The sequence below is a fragment of the Dermacentor andersoni genome, chromosome 1, assembly GCF_023375885.2.
Source record: "Dermacentor andersoni chromosome 1, qqDerAnde1_hic_scaffold, whole genome shotgun sequence".
Lineage (NCBI taxonomy): Eukaryota > Metazoa > Arthropoda > Arachnida > Ixodida > Ixodidae > Dermacentor > Dermacentor andersoni.
In genome coordinates, this window is record NC_092814.1 from 371,415,194 (window position 1) to 371,433,413 (window position 18,220).

Sequence of the window (18,220 nt, forward strand, 5' to 3'; positions counted from 1 at the left end):
TTGAGTAGAACTTGTTGCTGGGCGAGTTGGTTGGGATCTAATGAATACATTGTTGCGCCCAAAAAAAGGAAAATAAAGACTTGGGAGGGAGAGTACGAAACGCTCAATCAGCGCTCAATCTGTTCCTCACTGTGTGGTTATTCATTCTCAGTGACACTGTACCCGGGCGCACGTGAAGGAAGGAAATATGGATGCTTTTCCAATTTCCCTGTTTGCGTAAACGTTGTAAATTTGCACCTCTTCTGCACTTGGTGGCATTTAATAGATGCTTTCATATTAGCATATATTGAAGGCAAAGCAATGACTGAATGAGCGAAGTAGGTTCACGAGAGCATTAGAACCTGAATCGTAATATGAGAAGCAAATTTGGTGCCACAGTTTCTGAAAAAGAAAAAAAAAGATTCTTGTTCCATTATGTGCTTGTTTTTACAGCCTTGTTGCTTTTCTCATGGTAAATTAAAGGATTTCTGCTTGTCTATAATGGCAGAAATTGCTATTGTCAAAGCACGAGTTTTAAAGGAATACAATAGTACCCAAGAAGGCCCAGCTAGTGGCAGCTTTATCGCATTGTTTATGAACCCTTGCTCAGTAGTGTTTGCTGCTAATGTAATAATGATCTACCACTTCTTTGAAGCACTTGTGTTTGACAGATGCTTTGTACAAGTCTAGCACCACATGTGCAGTCAAGAGTCAGTGCACATTCAGTTTTGCCTGTCTTGACAAATATGAGCGAGTGAAGACATCATCACACATTGTAAACTGCTGCCAAACAAGTCGCATGATCATGTGCCTTGTCTGGTTCAGCATTTGTCGGAGCTCATGCCCAACTCAAAGTCTTGGGACATTTCATTTGTGCTCTACGCAGATGTGACCTACTGCTCTTCTACCAGCATGACCCGTCGAGCAATGTTACCTTTGTGGTCAAGGGTGCTGTGTACCGGGCAGGAGAGGGACCCCTCAAGGCTGGTGTGCTTCTGCAGGCAGCTGTGGAACCCAAGAAGGTGCGCTGAACCCCTGGGGTCACTGCTCGTGTTTTTCTGTGTGGGAGGACAGGGGCACGGGAATGTAAATTTAGCATGCTGTGCATGGTACAGCAGCGTAGTTGTGCATTACTGTAGTTCTGCAGCACTCAGCTCTCAGGTAGAACGAGGCAGAGAGAAATGACACTACAGATGTTGGTTCTCTATGCCTCATTTTTCTGAAGTGGTTGTACTTCTACTCGCTTTTTTTGGTAGGGGGGGGTTTATACACAGCTGTAATCCGCCTTTTGCATCACGCTGTGGCGCCACTTCAGTGGGCTCCGCAACAAACAAAATGCACGGCGTCAGGGCACTGCAGGAAGCAGAGAAGTACAGTGCATGAGGCGAGCTGAAATAGTTTTGTGCATATGTAAGTCATTGTAATTTTCATTTTGTTTGACTGGACGCTTCCTGGGCAGGACACCTAGGTTGACAATGACTCTCGCGTGACTTACAACCTCGTCGAGATATGATAATGGGCTTTCGTGCAGCTATGCCGACAAAACTCATCAGCGTGTGATGTGCCTCCGAACGAAAACGTCGCCCCGTAACACGATTGCCACAGCACGTACTCTTGTATTCCTATTTAATTGTACTCGTTATGAATCCAAACATGCTTCAGAAGTTCAAATGATGAACATGAGCACTCACCAGCCGCCCACATCAAGTTCAAGCTGGGGTCAGTTCCGCTCAGCAGTGGTTAGCCGTATCGTAGCAGTCGAATTCATGCATTTACCACTGTTAGACCTGCACTGAACCTACACCAGTAGGATGATAAAACTGTTTTTATAGCTTACTTTTGACCATAGTGGCCATAGCTCTTTAAAGGGGCGATACTGCGCACAGAGTATTTATGCAACACAAGACTCGGCATGTGTACGGACACCACTCACTGTTCGCTTCAAGTTCAGTAGAAACCGTGCACCGCTGGCACAAAATAATGATGAAATGCTCAAAACATATATGAACACGTCTCCTGTGCATATCAGAAGTGTTGTATCACACTGAGACAAGGAGGCATGAGCGTCCCAGGCACTTCAAGAACAGCGACTAGGTGGTCGTATATAGTCGCCGTCTTGGGGTTGGGGAGCGCGGTTACTGCTGATTTTGACAGGTGGTCTGTATTTTTCGTGTTATTCATCAGCCACATAGTTTGTGTGTTTGATAGCGTACTGCTCGAGTAAACCCTGCGCACATGTGCGCTCATGTAGAGAGTGCGTATAGCTACCAATCGAAAATGCCAATGCCTGCCGTACTCGCATGACGTCTAGCGATGTTGTTTACGCTGCAGTATCGAAAGGGCCATCACTTGTTGGCTGTTTGGCGTAAGAGGCAAATTGTGTTTCTCAGTAACTAATAAGATTGTCATCACAACAATACACACAGATCTACCACTCCACATAGTTTCACTTCATTCATGGAAGCACCGGCGAGTGCATCCGACAGCCTTCGATCAAGAACGGTGGTGTACCGCGGTGTTGGCCCTGCACCGTGTCGCCACTTCCGACTTTTTGTGTGTGCGTCGTAACATGCTAAGAGTGGTTTACTTCAAGTCGGTATGACCAGGACTGAACTATAAAAGTAGTTTTCTTCATCGTCCTTGCTTATCCTATGTTTCAGATTTGCCAATAGTGGATAAACGCGTAGGCTTTGTTAGACCTAATGAAGCTGCGCTGAACAAGCTCAATGTGGATGGCTGGCAAGGGCTGTAAATCGTGAATTTCAACTTGGGAAGTACGTTTCGACTCAATTTGAGCATCAACAAATACATACACATACATACATATACATACATACACAAGCTCATTTGCATACAACATTCGTGTCGTTGGTGCGATGTTCTCATTTGGCAGCTGTTTGCAAAGCAATCGGCACACTGGTTTTGTCGGTGGCGTCAGCACGAAAGCCTGTCACACTATGATGACTTCCTGCTGTCTGTCGCGTCGTAGGGTGCGTCTTTGTCATACTAGTGTGACAATATAAGTCTTCTACTGAAACACTCTGCCAACTAGTCAGCCGAATGTTGGCGTCGGCGTCAGGGGGACTTCTTATCGACATCGGTGTCGTGTCGGCCTATGTTGTGATGTACCGCACATTAACCGAATATCATTGTGAACAGTTGAAGCTTCTACTGAAACACAGTGCAAATACCGTGTCATCGGCACTGTGCTGACGATATACTAGTTCGCGTCTTCGTTAACTATGCTGCAGGCTGCCTGCGCTATTGCATATGCATTCATCATCTGCTGCATGAACCACCGACGCTGTACAAAATGTTTCCGGTGCTCGCCGCTAGGGTACAGCACATGTGCACTCATATGATGCAAAAGGCGGATTGCTGTGAATGTAGCTGAGCCTGTAGTCGGAAACATTTATGGTTTCATGCAGTCCTTGGCCGCTGTAGATTTCGTCTCTTCTCGTTGTGGCCGAAACTTTGTTGAACCTCAGGTGTAACATCGGCAGCTTTGATCATTCCGCAGCTCTAGATTTTTCAAGTTCCAGCCTTCCTTCTCAGGTTCACCCCTCAGATCCCCTTCGTTTTACCCAATTGTAACTTTGAATGTTAATGTTCTTCAGCAGATCGTTGTTAGCTTGTTGCAACATCACAGTGGCTGTACTCTTGTCATACCAGTAACAGGAAGGCGGTAAAGATTTTTGACCGTCTCATGCGTGATTTCTTTTCCTCTTCTCCCTGCAAATTCATTTACCGGAACCTGCGACTATGCAGTCTCTTGTAGTCCCTGTATGGCTTTTTGACTTTAAACTCCTTCAGTCAGCCTTTGCTTTGCAGAAAAGTTCTCATTGCGCATTTTATTCCCTAGTTCCCTTAACTCATCGCCACCTCTGATTGCTAGTATTTCTCTATATTATGTCTCAGTAGTCTTGGGCAGCAGGGCCTAGGCTGCAAGGTCTGCGCACACAGATGCTTGCGCGGCCATCAATGTGTGGGTAGATTACTTTAGATGTGTTTGCCCTCCTGTTTGGTCGAGGCACCCGCAGCTTCCAGAGTGCTGCACAGCATTACTGAGACGATTGGCACACATGTACCACTATTTAATATAATCCATTGCTGTCTAACTTGTTACATACTTCAAAGGTGGCTTCACTGGGAAGCAAGTTAGCAAGTTTTATGGTACACGAAGGAATGAAACTCGAATGTGAAATGTTTGTCTTGTAAACAGGATTGGCCTTGCTCTTTTTCTCTTTTTTAACACCCTGTTTTAATGTATTGTGTAAGTTGTGCTCTAGTGACTTGCAGCCCCACTATCATTGTGTAAGCATGTCGGAACAGTGAGCAGCTAACATGTTGTATGCTACAGACACTCATGATTGCCATGTGCGTGTCCTTGCAGATCATGGTGACCAAGCACACAAAGAACATGGGAAAGTTCAGTTCTGTCACCGTCTCAACCATCGATGAGGAGGAAGAGGAGATTGAAGCGGTAAGTGTACACGTCAATGTGAGAAGACAGCAGCAGATCTACATACATACTCTGTGATGTATGTGACGACCAATTTTTTGGTTGACTTACAACCTCTTAGCCCTCATTGTCATGCCACGTAGTTGTTGAGCACATTGACAAAAATTCCATTGTGGCTGCCCAACGCCAAAGTTATGAATTGTGCCAGATTGAATGATTGCAGCACACTACTGAGAAATAGGATGCAGACAACACTAGACAAGTGCAAACTGACAACTGTTTATTCCACACAATCGTTCCAGATGTTGCCATGATTAAACAACTTTTTATTCTTTAACTTTTTGGTGGCTGCATTTGAGAGGTCTTTGGAATAATTCAAGACGACCAGTTTTGGCTGTTCATGGCTTGCTGTCTCTTGTGTAATTCCATTTTACATATTTAAATTAAAGCCTGCAGAATATTTCAAAAACTTACTCAGTCGCCTGCCTGTATGCAGCAGGACTGCTGCGCTCAAAATATGCTGTGAACAAGCGAAGCATGCTCCATGGGTAACCCAGCGGTTGCATGAATTTGGTGGAGGATTTATTGAAGTATGGACACTGAATTGATGCTAGTGGCGAGCCTCAAGTCCAGCTGAAGTCTGATGGTGTGCGAGTTTGTCATAGGTGTATAAACAATCTGGGGAAGCTAAATGTCAGGAACTGTGGTACAGGCTCTCAATTTACTGTACCAATTCAAATGCATCGTCTTCATCCTCATAGAAAGCTTTTAAATCTTTCTTAAAGCTCAGTATCTGTTAGTGCCTGTGATGCCACCATGACGTGCAGGTTATATATGATTCTTAGTCATGCCTCTGTCTTCTCTGGCATGGGTTTATGTTTGTTAGGTAGCAGAAAGAAAAAAAAGCTTGAAAATTGCTGCACATGGCTGGCAGCATAATTAGCCAGGGTTTGTTTGTTTGTTTGGTCAGAGTACCTCACAGGCTCCTCCTCATTAAGGCATGGCATGGCGTAAGGGGACTTTCATAGCTAACAAGAGTACTGAAAGTGACAAATATTCTAAAAAATAATAAAGAAAAGGCAGAGGCAAAAGCGATGTAACACAGAATTTATTCATTGCACTGAATCAAATATTGCACGTGAGTTATCTGCTGCTAGAATGGAGCAGGTTTTGTCAAGCTGTACCTAAGCAGCTTTTTTCTGACTCCTTGTTTCTTTATTAGAGATGAAATAGAGTTCTTATTTATTTATTTATTTATTTATTTATTTATTTATTTACTGTATAGACTTGTGTAAGGGCTGTAACCGCGTAAGCGCCGCACTGCCACTTGGCAGCTCAAAATTTCGGAAAAAAATTTCCAACAGAAAAGCACTTGCATTCGGTGCACTGATGCGGCGTGCTTGCATCAGCGAATTTTCGCGTGCTGCGTACTTCCACGTGCCGCTGCTAGATGACGAGAGCTGCGAGTTGATCTCTGATGCAATGGTATGTCCGGGGATCCGGGGTGTGCGCCGTTTAGACCTGAAGGCTCGGTCCCCTGTAAGGGTCGCACCTAATCAAAATTGTGAAAGAAAAGTGCGGCCATTACACGAGTCCATACTGTAATTATTTTCGGAACCTTTGAGGTGTCCTGGCTATCTGACTGCTGTCGTCTTTGAAAGGGGTAACCTGGTGTGCTGGGAATTAACAGTTGATTGGCATTCCTGAGTACTAAGGGTGTAGGTGTTGCGAATGGCAGTTCCCAGAAAGGGGAAATGGCAATGAAATACATTGTTGAGCCATTGGCTTATTGTGATTTTGAAGCCATAATGGAATGCAGAGAACAGAGCTCCTTCGTTGTTCTGTGCTCTCAAAACCAGGTGATCTATAAATGGTGTCCAAATCTAGCCCCCAATGACCATTTCCCCGTAGTAACAGAAGCAGATCTCAAAGACTTTGCTTTTGCAGGCTGCATGCTCCAGAAGCGATTGCTGAAGCTAGAAACACGGCTTGGGTGTCATTGTTTTGGACATCACTGTTCCAGATCGGATAACAATGTGTTCACTCTTTAGTACACTGCCTTGAACATCCAAATAAGCAGTGGTACCCATTTCTAGTTTCAGAAAATTCAGCCTTCCTGGTGTAACAAACTGGTTTATTCATACGAGACCTCTGTCATAAAAAACCTCCTTCTTGGATTAGACATATATGATCATTTGCTGCTTGTTTGCATCACGAGACTGATATGAAATGCAGTAGAATGTATGCCATTATGAATGCCTTTTCGTAATCTATGAAAGCCATATAAAGATGCTGATTGTACTCTGCAAATTTCTCGATTACCTGATTGATGACATGAATGTTATCCATTGTAGAGTATTCCATCAAGGCCGACTTCAGGAATAGATACTGTACAATGGATCACATCCATGCCATCAAACAGGTAATCGAGAAATCTGCAGAGTACAATCAGCCTCTCTATATGGCTTTCATAGATTATGAAAAGGCATTTGATTCTGTAAAGGTACCAGCAGTCATAGAGGCATTACATAACTTGTACAGGAGGCTTACGTGAATATCTAGGGAAATATCTACGAAGATTATTTAGCTACCTTGATTCTCCACAAGAAAAGTAGAAAGATAGCTATAAAGAAAGGGGTCAGGGCAAGGAAACACAATCTCTCCTATGCTATTCACTGCATGCTTGGAAGAAGTATTCAAGCTATTAACCCTTTCGCTGTCACGGACGTACCGGTACGTCATCGCGCTTCCCCCCCACAGTGTCACTGACGTACTGGTACGTTCTCTATCGCGCGTTCAAAATTTCGCGCCTGAGCGCAAAGCTGGCGCTCCCGGACTTGGCCACGCCATCTGTTGACTCTTCCTACAAGTTCGTATTTTCGCCCCGACCTGTGTTAGTACATGTATTGAAGAGTACGGTGCGACTGCCACGCCCCCATCTCTTTTTTGCTGAGTGGCGCGGTGGCTCCGCGTTCGCTGGATCATGCGTCGCGCGCGTATGGTTATGGGTTCAAGGGTTGTTCAGCCTTCTCCGCCGGTTTGAAGGTTTTTATTTTTCTTCTGTTGGTGCGTCTGCTATGGCGCGTCAAGTTCAGGCGCACGCGTCGCCGTTGCCTCTCCGAAAAGAGTGACTCGATTGCTGCTTTCGCTCTCTCGCCGCACCCTTGCTTCCGACTTGCAGCAGTAAATGTAAAGCCCTTCGAACTTTGTTTTAGCCTTTTCCCATCTCCCTCTTCTTGATCACACAACGTCCCATTTATCTCCGTTGCGCGGGCGACTGAAAGCGCATCCTCCCTGCGTGCGGTTACTTTCGGATAGCTGAGCGGCGCGAGACCTTCGTCTGTTCATTGGAGCGGTGGCTCTTACGATTCAGAATACGAGCCGAGCTCGGATTTGGACTCGGACAGCGTCTAACGCGACGAAGAGATGAGTTCCGCATCGTCAGATTCGGATGTTGAACGGATGTTATAGTCAGGCTGATGATGATGATGATGTTTACTAATAACAGCTGCAGAACATTGAAATGTGCATATTGAATTGACTATGTTATTTGTATGCCAATCATAATCAAAAATAAATTGCTATGTTCATTCCCTGTTATGCTCGCTCCCTGAAACCAAGCCGACACTGGGGGTGCGTCACGGCCAGAAAGGTCCGACAGCGAAAGGGTTAAACTGGGAAAGCTTAGGAGTGAGGATCAATGGCAATTATCTCAGCAACACTGAGGACAAATTGCAACAAATGATTGAGGACCCTAACAGTGAAAGTGTGAGAGTGGGGTTGAAGATTATGTGCGGAAGACAAAGATAATGCTCAATAGCCTGGAAAAGGAACAAGAGTTCAGCATCGCCAGTCAGCCTCTAGAGTCTGTGAAGGAATATGTTTACCTAGGTCAGTTACTCACAGGGGACCCTGATCATGAGAAGGAAACTTACAGAAGAATAAAAATGGGTTGGAGTGCATACAGCAGACATTGCCAGATCCTGACTGGAAGCTTACCATTATCATTGAAAAGAAAGGTGTACAATCAGTGCATTCTACCGGCGCTAACATATGGGACAGAAACGTGGAGGTTTACGAAGAAACTCAAGAACAAATTAATGACCGTGCAAAGAGCGATGGAATGAAGAATGTTAGGCATAACATTAAAAAACAGGAAGAGAGCGGTGTGGATCAAAGAGCAAACAGCGATAGCCGATATTCTAATTGACATTAAGAGAAGAAAATGGAGCTGGGCAGGTCATGTAATGTGTAGGTTAGGTAGCCAGTTGACCATTAGGGTTACAGAATGGGTGCCAAGAGAAGGGAAGCGCAGTCGAGGACGGTAGAAGTCTGGGTGGGGTGATGAAATTAGGAAATTTGCGGGCACTAGTTGGAATCGGTTGGCACAGGACAGGGGTAATTGGAGATCACAGGGAGAGGCCTTCGTCCTGCAGTGGACATAAAATAGGCTGATGATGATGATGTATGCCATTGGTTTCATCATTTTTTGAGTATTGGTACCTCATGCAATTTCTTCACAAGACCAGTACACACCTAGTACTGTAAACTGTGGGAAGGTTAAGGTGTTTAATACATGTTTGGGCTGCTTGTGGCTCTGTACCTTTTGACTTCTGAATGATCCAGGTTAATACACCTTTAAAACATTGAAAAGTTTGTGCTTCAAAGTTTTGTCTGTAGTCTTCCTTCATGCTCTCATTTCTTTTGTACAATTCATGAACAGTCCAGAGGAGTGCGAGGACATTGTTTTCATATCAATTGAGCCTATTAAATCTATTGTGGCATGAAAATGCCTTTATTTGCTGTGAAACAGACACTACAGTGTTAGAAGGTCCAAAAGACAAACAAACATGATACATTTGACTCCTTTTTAGATAGAATAGACTGCATGCTCAGTTTGTTAGAAGGTTAATTTAGTATTGCAGTCATTCACTGACCTCACAAATTGTGGGTAGCACCTGTATTCTTCTGTGATTTAGCACGGATTCATTGAAAGCACATTGCAGCTTATACAATAGAACCTCGTTGATATAATCCCATTTTGTATAATTTCCCAGCACCAATGTTTGTGATCAAAAGCAAAAAAAAAAAACCCATACATTTACGCTTCGTTATTTACTTGTTAATATGTTCCCGGAAAACAGGATCGTTCGGCACCAATGTTAAGTACACCGCCAAACTGCGATCAATAGTAAGATACATTTTCCGGCCGCTAGGCCCCATGTGAACAAGAAGAGGCGCGAGGCACACGTGATCAAGAGCAGTAGGTACCTGCCGTGGCAGCTTCCCCACAGAACTTGCCCGTCCGTGTCATGTGGAAATGCTGGCACAAACTCAATTTCCTCTTCCAGTACCAGCAAGTCTCCTTGTGGGTTGTCACACATTGCATTTGCAGCTATTCCCACCAACCCTATTGCAATAAGCATCTTCATGTACCTGTTTCACGGTGTGTACATGTTGTGTAGTGCTGTTGGAAGCATACTGCAGGCTTTGGGTGATAACCGAAATGCCGCCATTTTCTGCTGCAGGCAGGGGGAAGTGAGCGTCACGTTTGGCTCTGACGGCATTCCCCCTCCACATACCAGCTCAATATCGTTTTGGTTTCCCTGTTCTTTTTCATAACACTACACCATAGAAAAACAACAAAGCACCGACCGCTGGGCTCCGACAGCTCGTATTTTCAATGATTTGCGCCAAGTAAGCACATAAAAATTTCCCGCCATAATGCCCCACTCGAAGAAGATGCTGACCCATGCTGAATGCAAGGAGTGCAAACGTAAGGAGGCTTGCCAAAGCTGCAAAAATGCGCATATCAGGCCACTTGGGTCGCACCATCTTGAGGAGCATCGACATCACTTGCTGCAACAATTCGTGCAGTGCTTTGCATTGTGTAAATTTCAACTACAGTGGACTTTTTTTTAAACAGAACCTCAAGAGACGAGGGAAATCGGTTCTGTTTATCAGTAGTCCCACTTACTGAGAGACAAAGCTGAATACAATTCCATGAATACAAAGCCAGCCAACCATTAGGATGGTGTTCCGTTTAAGAGGCAGTTTCATTTATTAAGATTCCACTGTATAGTTGAGCCTGCCATAATGTTTAGTGACTTTATGTCATGCGTTTTCCCAGTTAGTATGTTTTTCCTGGTGCTTCTTTTTTTCCAAACCGAATGAATGAGGCTCTACTGTATTTACTGTTCTTCATAGGTCAATTATATTTTGTGCAAGACTCACAACATTTCTTCAGAGTAATTCACTGTTTTTCGTTCACAGCAAATTCATTTTATTGTGTAATTTGCAGCCCGTGAGTAAACTTAAATGCTTTCAAACTATACTTTTGTCACTAGCTCTAACGTTATGTTTGGAAAGTAGCACTCACCACAAATAATTAATTATCTTTACATTATGAACAACTATACATTTGTATTTGTGATATTCCAAAAACCATTGAATGGTGGAAATTAATGGCATAATCAGAATAATTGTTGCTGTGCAACCAATCTGTGATGAAAAATAAGTTTCAGGAGCCCTAATAACGTAAGAATCCATGAAGGCAGTTTAAAAGCCACGACAGTTTAGGCAAATGAGGCGGCATGTGTACTACCCATAATGCCCATGCTGGTTGAACAGCTGCACTGGCAGTGCGCGTAGATACTAGCACAAGATTTCGCTGTGATAGTCATTATTTTTTGTTTGTATAGTTATTTATTCAGAGAATACCGCAGGCCATATAGGGGCCCATGCAGGAGGGACAGAGGTACAAAAACAAAGGTCAATGAAGATGTGCAGAAAAATACAAAAGGAAAGAGGGCACAGGTACTTAGCAAAGAAGAAACAATAAATATGCACAAGGTGCAACTCGCTAACGCAAGAACAAAAACTATTACTATGGTGTCAAAATGTAATAAAAGAAACGCAGCACCAAAGCAAGAAGGTGAAAAGCGAAACAAACGCTAGCTTTAAGATACAACATGTTCAGGACTCAATTCGTTCACTACTTTCAGTGCTAGTGAGGAGTGTAATGTATTCCACTTGGTTATTGTGCCTGGAAAAAAGGAATATTTAGAAGTGCTTGTCCTAGCTTAACTCTTTCGTTACCACGCTTATAAAAATCAATACATTCGATCAAAAGTTTTTCTATGTGCTGTTAATTAAACGTTTCCCTTCTAATTCTTCTACTAGAAACATCATACACCGTCCAAAATGATGGGTGAACTTTAACTATTTATCAGGTTTGAGTACTTTTGGCAGATCGGAGAGTCTGGAAAAAGTGAAACTTCGACTGGAGATATCATCGAAGCTAGCCTCCAGTGCTTTAAACACTTCCTCAATTAAAACAATGCAAAATTTCTGCTTTGATCAACTTGGCAACATAATAGCTTAATGACAGCAGCAGTAAAGACACAGGAGATTGTCTCCGATTGTCCGGTTTATCACTCCATCAAGGCAGTTTTAACGGTGCCTCACACAACAGCAGGTTCTTACGAGTGCGTGTTATTTTGATAATTATGTTCAACTAATACCAAGTGGAACTTTGTTTTCCATCAACGGATTGCTATTACACATCAGCATTTTGACAGCGTAGGTGCAAATTATTTTGAGCAATCGTGTAGCGTTTTCACTTGCACAAAAGCGTGCGGTCAATTTCGGACCAACCTTCAAACGAAGTTTGACTAGCAGTCTAATCTCTTACATTTTGAACCTGTGCAGGTGCCTTTATTGAGTACTGTACAGCACTGTACAGAGACAAGAGACAAAGACAAAGCCAGCAATATCATTACTAATATGGATGAGATAGTTAAGTGGCTAAGGAGTTCTGTAGAGATTTATACAGTACCAGTGGCACCCACGACTATAATGGGAGAGAATAGTCTAGAGGAATTTGAAATCCCACAAGTAACACCAGAAGAAGTAAAGAAAGCCTTGGGAGCTATGCAAAAGGGGAAGGCAGCTGGTGAGGATCAGGTAACAGCAGATTTGTTGAAGGATGGTGGGCACATTGTTCTAGAAAAACTGGCCAACCGGTATACGCAATGCCTCATGACCTCGAGCGTACCGGAGTCTTGGAAGAACGCTAACATAATCCTAATCCATAAGAAAGGGGACTCCAAAGACTTGAAAAATTATAGACCGATCAGCTTGTCCGTTGGCTACAAAGTATCTACTAAGGTACTAAGGTAATCGCAAATAGAATCAGGAACACCTTAGACTTCTGTCAACCAAAGGACTAGGCTGGATTCCGTGAAGGCTACTCAACAATAGACCATATTCACAGTATCAATCAGGTGACAGAGAAATGTGCGGAATATAACCAACCTTTATATATAGCTTTCATTGATTACGAGAAAGCGTTTGATTCAGTCGAAACCTCAGCAGTCATGGAGGCATTACGGAATCAGGGTGTAGACGAGCCATATATAAAAATACTGAAAGATATCTATAGCGGCTCTACAGCCATCGTGTAGTCCTCCATAAAGAAAGCTAAAAAATCCCAATAAAGAAAGGTGTTAGGCAGGGAGATATGATCTCCAATGCCATTCACAGCGTGTTTACAAGAGGTATTCAGAGACCTGATTGGGAATTGGGGATAAGAGTTAATGGAGAATACCTTAGTAACTTGCGATTCGCTGATGATATTGCTTTGCTTAGTATCTCAGGGGACCAATTGCAACGCATGCTCACTGACCTGGAGAGGCAAAGCAGAAGCGTGGGTCTAGAAATTAATCTGCAGAAAACTAAAGTAATGTTTAACAGTCTCGGAAGGGAACAGCAGTTTACGAGAGGTAGTGAGGCACTGGAAGTGGTAAGGGAATACATCTACTTAGGACAGGTAGTGACCGCAGATTCGGATCATGAGACTGAAATAATCAGAAGAATAAGAATGGGCTGGGGTGCGTTTGGCAGGCATTCTCAGATCATGAACAGCAGGTTGCCATTATCCCTCAAGAGAAAAGTGTATAACAGCTGTGTCTTACCAGTACTCACGTATGGGGCAGGAACCTGGAGGCTTACGAAAAGGGTTCTACTTAAATTGAGGACGTTGCAACGAGCTATGGAAAGAAGGATGATGGGTGTAACGTTAAGGGATAAGAAAAGAGCAGATTGGGTGAGGGAACAAACGCGAGTTAATGACATCTTAGTTGAAATACAGAAAAAGAAATGGGCATAGGCAGGACATGTAATGAGGAGGGAAGATAACTGATGGTCATTAAGGGTTACGGACTGGATTCCAAGAGAAGGGAAGCGTAGCAGGGGGCGGCAGAAAGTTAAGTGGGCGGATGAGATTAAGAAGTTTGCAGGGACAACATGGCCACAATTAGTACATGACCGGGGTAGTTGGAGAAGTATGGGAGAGGCCTTTGCCCTGCAGTGGGCGTAACCAGGCTGATGATGATGATGATGATGACAGCATTGTACAGGAACTGAGCAAAGCATGTGGGGGCTCCAGCGCCAGTTGAATGAACACTAGACCACCTTGCTTGCGCAGACAGGCTGATCAAACACAATAATCAAATATGAGGAAGCTTCTTCATGCTCCTTGACTTGATAACCATTGCTTTGCAAGGCTAAAGAATATAGTCAGGGTGTCTACCAACCGGGAAAACCGGGAATTCTCTGGGATTTTGAGCAGTCTGGAAAAACTCAGGGAAAACTCAGGGAATTTGTGCCTCTATCAGGGAAAATTAGCTGTAATTTTATTGAAAGGGTCGAAAGTCGCGGTAATGCTGGCGTGAGTAAACAGACAGGAATCGTAATGAATCGTCTTTGACACCCTGTCGTCGGCTGGAGGACTTGACAGTGTGCTGTCAACGACCGACTTTCCGGATTCCCGATAATTTGGACGGCCATGCGGCACCACCACGTACCCCTTAGAGTCAATGTACGAGAACGTCTGAAATTTCGGACGCAAGAACTCTTTACCGTCCAATTTCCCGGAAGTTTTGCCGTGACAGCAGGTGCGAAACGGCATTAATCAAAGCCACCACCGCTGCCGTTTCGATTACCTCACCGCCTCGAACCGGCGCTCTCGCACGCAGATCCTCTGGCAGCCGTAGCCACCACTGCGGCAACGCTAGGCCTAGCTGCTTCGGCATTTGCTATGAAGCATCTTGCCGTTGGGTGCCGTGTTTTTTATTGAAAGAATTTGCTACTGTCAGCAATGGCACGGATTCCGCCGTTGTGGTCCTCGCGATTGGCTCAGAAGCTTGGAAAGCACGGTGCGTTGCATAATGCCGGTTCCCGAAAGTCAACTTCGCCTCCCTACAGAAATGTTACTTGGTGAAGCATACGCAAAAGTATTGCAGTGAAGCATAAGCGTGGAAAGGGGCTATTGCCACGGGACACAGTATGTATTCCTTAATTATGCACGCATGCACCCGGTATTTCCTGTCACAGTACGGGCACCTCTATGCCTAATACGTGTACCGACAGGCCTTCAGAGCGTTTTCGAATGTGCCTGTGGCGGTTCGAGCCCTTAAGGGCAGTAAATGACAACCATTTATTTTTTCCAACTGGCCGATTTTTCGGATGTTTTCGTAGCCCCTAGGGAGTTATAAAAATCGGAAGTGAACTGTGCAACTGACCAAGAAGATGCTTCAAATGGTCCGAGGGACGAACGAGTGGCGGAAGGAAGACAAAAACAAAGTACCTACACATTGAAGAATGAACGGGAAATGAAGCGCGCTGCCGCCATTTTGAAGGAGCTTGAGCTCAAAAAACAAAGTGTTGGCTGATGCCGAGATGCAGGTGTCCCTTATCCAAACTAATATAAACTTTTTAAAACAGTGAAACACAACAATGAGGTGTTGTGGGCGGGCTGAGAGTATATGTCAGGGCAGTTGAGGTTGACTTACGAGCTGTTGAGAGAGTGTCCCAATTGTGACAAAGTTCGGGCCTCATACCACTGAGCTTGCTATCAGTTGATAGAAATAGCTCATATTTGAAAATATTTGCTTCTATATGTATCTCCTTTTTATTCGTATTTGAGAATGTCCGACTCTATTTGCATATATTTAAAGACATTTTATTTGCTGTGCATTTTACTAACCCCTCCCTTTATTCTCTTCTTGAATAACATAAACACTACTCCTTAGTATTCAGATTGGATTAAGTCGTTCTTTTTAAAAAATTTTTTCATATGCTTACTAGAGAGTGACAGTATCCGCAAATAATGGTTTCAGCCCGTCTTGACATAAAACATAGTTCTGCATCACTCAGGGAATTTTGCGAAGGCACTCAGGGAAAACCTGGAAAACTCAGGGAATTTGGAATTGTCAACTTGGTAGACACCCTGATAGTAAAAAAAAAAAATCCAGGTGCCTGTTGCAATGATTAAGAACAAGTGCTCCCTGTACAATAGGAACTTGCCCGTTTTCACATTTGCAAAGCTACTGCTTTCCTGCATAGCATGGGCATCACTATGGCTAGTATTGATGCTAACAAATCTTCCTATTAATTTTTTTACGTGTTCTGACTTACAAAAGTTGAGAACTAGGAGCCATTTGCGTATTTTGTATATTTCAGATTTTTTTTCTCGGTATTTAGACTGAAAATAGGAAATTATTACTTTCATTTGTGTTCCTTGAGGTGCTTCTTTGAAGTTTCACATAATAATTCCAAAAAAATTGTACGAGCAATTAGGACTGCTATACACCCATTCAAAACACCAGTGATCAGGCTGTAATCTTATGTACCGCAGTATACGTTGCAATTACTACGTCTTGAAATCAGATGTGAAAACATTAAAGCTCCAAAAATGAACACATTTCTAGCAGCAGCATGTAAGGTAATGACTCAGCATGTCTTGTCAATCGTGCTGTTTTATGTATTCCTAGTAAGAAATGCTATTGTTTATAGCCCATTGTTGGTAAGTCTGAGGTTGTAGCCTTCAAGTACCTTTAGATTGTAACAGGGGTGCTACAAGAGGTTATTGAAAATTTTGACTACTCATCGTTGCTTTTTTTTTCTTCTGGTGCAGAGAGAAGTGGCCGACTCCTATGCCAACAATGCCCGCATCATCGAGAAGCAACTGGAACGCAAAGGCATGAATAAGCGCAAGTTGATTGAACAGGTGAATTATTATGGTCTTGCGTAAACAAGAGTAGCCTGTGGAGGACAGTGGTTTGCTTCGGACGATTTCATTTGAAGCAGCAGCTCAAGCATGGAAATCTTGTCAAATATCTACATATGTAATCACTGGCTGTGAATAACAGTGCTTAATCTTGCATATGAGAGGATTCATTTCATAGTGGTGCATGACTTTGCAATATGGCTGGGTTTTTTCAGATAATCTGCCATGGTGGCTTCGTGGCTATGGAGTTGCACTGCTAAGCCCAAGGTCGCAGGATCAAATCAGAATCAAATGGGGGCGAAATGCAAAAATGCCCGTGTACCGTGCATTAGGTGCACGTTAAAGAACCCCAGGTGGTCGAAATTAACCCGGGGTCCCCCACTACCTCATTATCAGATTGTGGTGCTGGCATTTAAAACTCCAGAATTTAATTTAATTTTTTTTCTCAGATTGCAGTGTCGTAGTAGACCTACACAGTGAAATGTTTCCAAATCACACAGCATAAGCTATTCAGGAACTACAGCTACATTTTGCATAATGGGCCGTCCTGGTCTCACGATAGTGCATTGGTTCACCTGACCTTCAGTAACCAAACCATGGAGTAACAAAAGAGCTCTAGTCCATGATGAGGAATTTCTAGTTCTACTGTGTGGTTAGCAGTGGCATTTCTACTAGAGTTGTGCAAATGTTTGAAAGTTTTGGTTATTGTCGAATATTATTTTATATTCATCTTTGATTTGAAAACTTTCTATTTGAATTATTTCAAATATTCAATAGGATCCAGATATTGGAAACAAGCCGAATATATTGCTGGCCATGTGGGAGTAAACACATTTTTTTGGTATTTGTCATTATACTTTTGCAGTGCTACCTATGCTCCTGCATTTATTGCTTGACAGCAAATGCCTCACAGTTGACGGACATTTAATGCACTATATAATAATGCACAGGTTGGCAAGACCAGACAAACAGTGTGAATTAGGGATGTTCGATTGTTCTTTTTATTCGATTAATGAATAATCATTCATCATTTTAGCCTTTAATCGATTAATCGCTTTTGATACAGGGTTTTTCATTGAGTAATTGATTAATTGAACATTTTTCAGGTCTCTTTAATAAGATTGCAACACAGTTATCTACCTTTGTAGAACCCTATTTTAATTTTTGAGAGGTGCAACCTAGCGAATTCCTGTACAGTACAGTTAAGCAAGAAATAAGAAAAATGGCAAAAGTTAAAGGTGCAACCCAACTAAAATATGCAAGAAATTGCAATACGTATGCACAGGGGAAAAGAGAACTACTGGTTTAGGTCCTAAGCCACATACTATTTTCTACGAAGCGAAGGAATGTCAACTGGTTGGGATGTTCTAATGAAACCAACACCTTCTTTGATGGCCACACAACCAGCATGCGAGAATAGACGCTGGGCCGCTATATATTTGCTGGAATCGACGTAAACTCCATTGCTGTGTCAAATACGTGCTCCAAACTGCCACAAATGCTGTGCCACGTCTTTAGTGGACTGGCACGACGATCAGTGAATGAGTTGCTATAGTACGCCTTGAATATCCAGGGCATTTCAAGCCTTCACCTTCGGGTAGTGTGGTGGCGTGTAAGGGAAGAGAGGGGGAGTGCTCAGCTAAGCATCACTCGGGACTCTCAAAAATAGTCCACAGTCGTTCTACCGCAGCCGCACAGTTACTGCCCAT

The 18,220-nt window shown here is 43.4% G+C and overlaps 1 protein-coding gene across 2 annotated transcripts in view; it reads left to right on the forward strand.

Annotated features, from left to right (window-relative positions):
- LOC126516787 (STING ER exit protein) overlaps positions 1–18,220 on the forward strand; it is a 42,707-nt gene that overhangs the window by 18,212 nt on the left and 6,275 nt on the right. For both annotated transcript variants that reach the window (XM_050166890.2, XM_055063960.2), the window contains 3 exons: positions 866–1,001; positions 4,373–4,462; positions 16,419–16,511. In XM_050166890.2, coding sequence (XP_050022847.1) covers positions 866–1,001; positions 4,373–4,462; positions 16,419–16,511 — 319 coding nt within the window. The remainder of the gene's footprint in view (positions 1–865; positions 1,002–4,372; positions 4,463–16,418; positions 16,512–18,220) is intronic.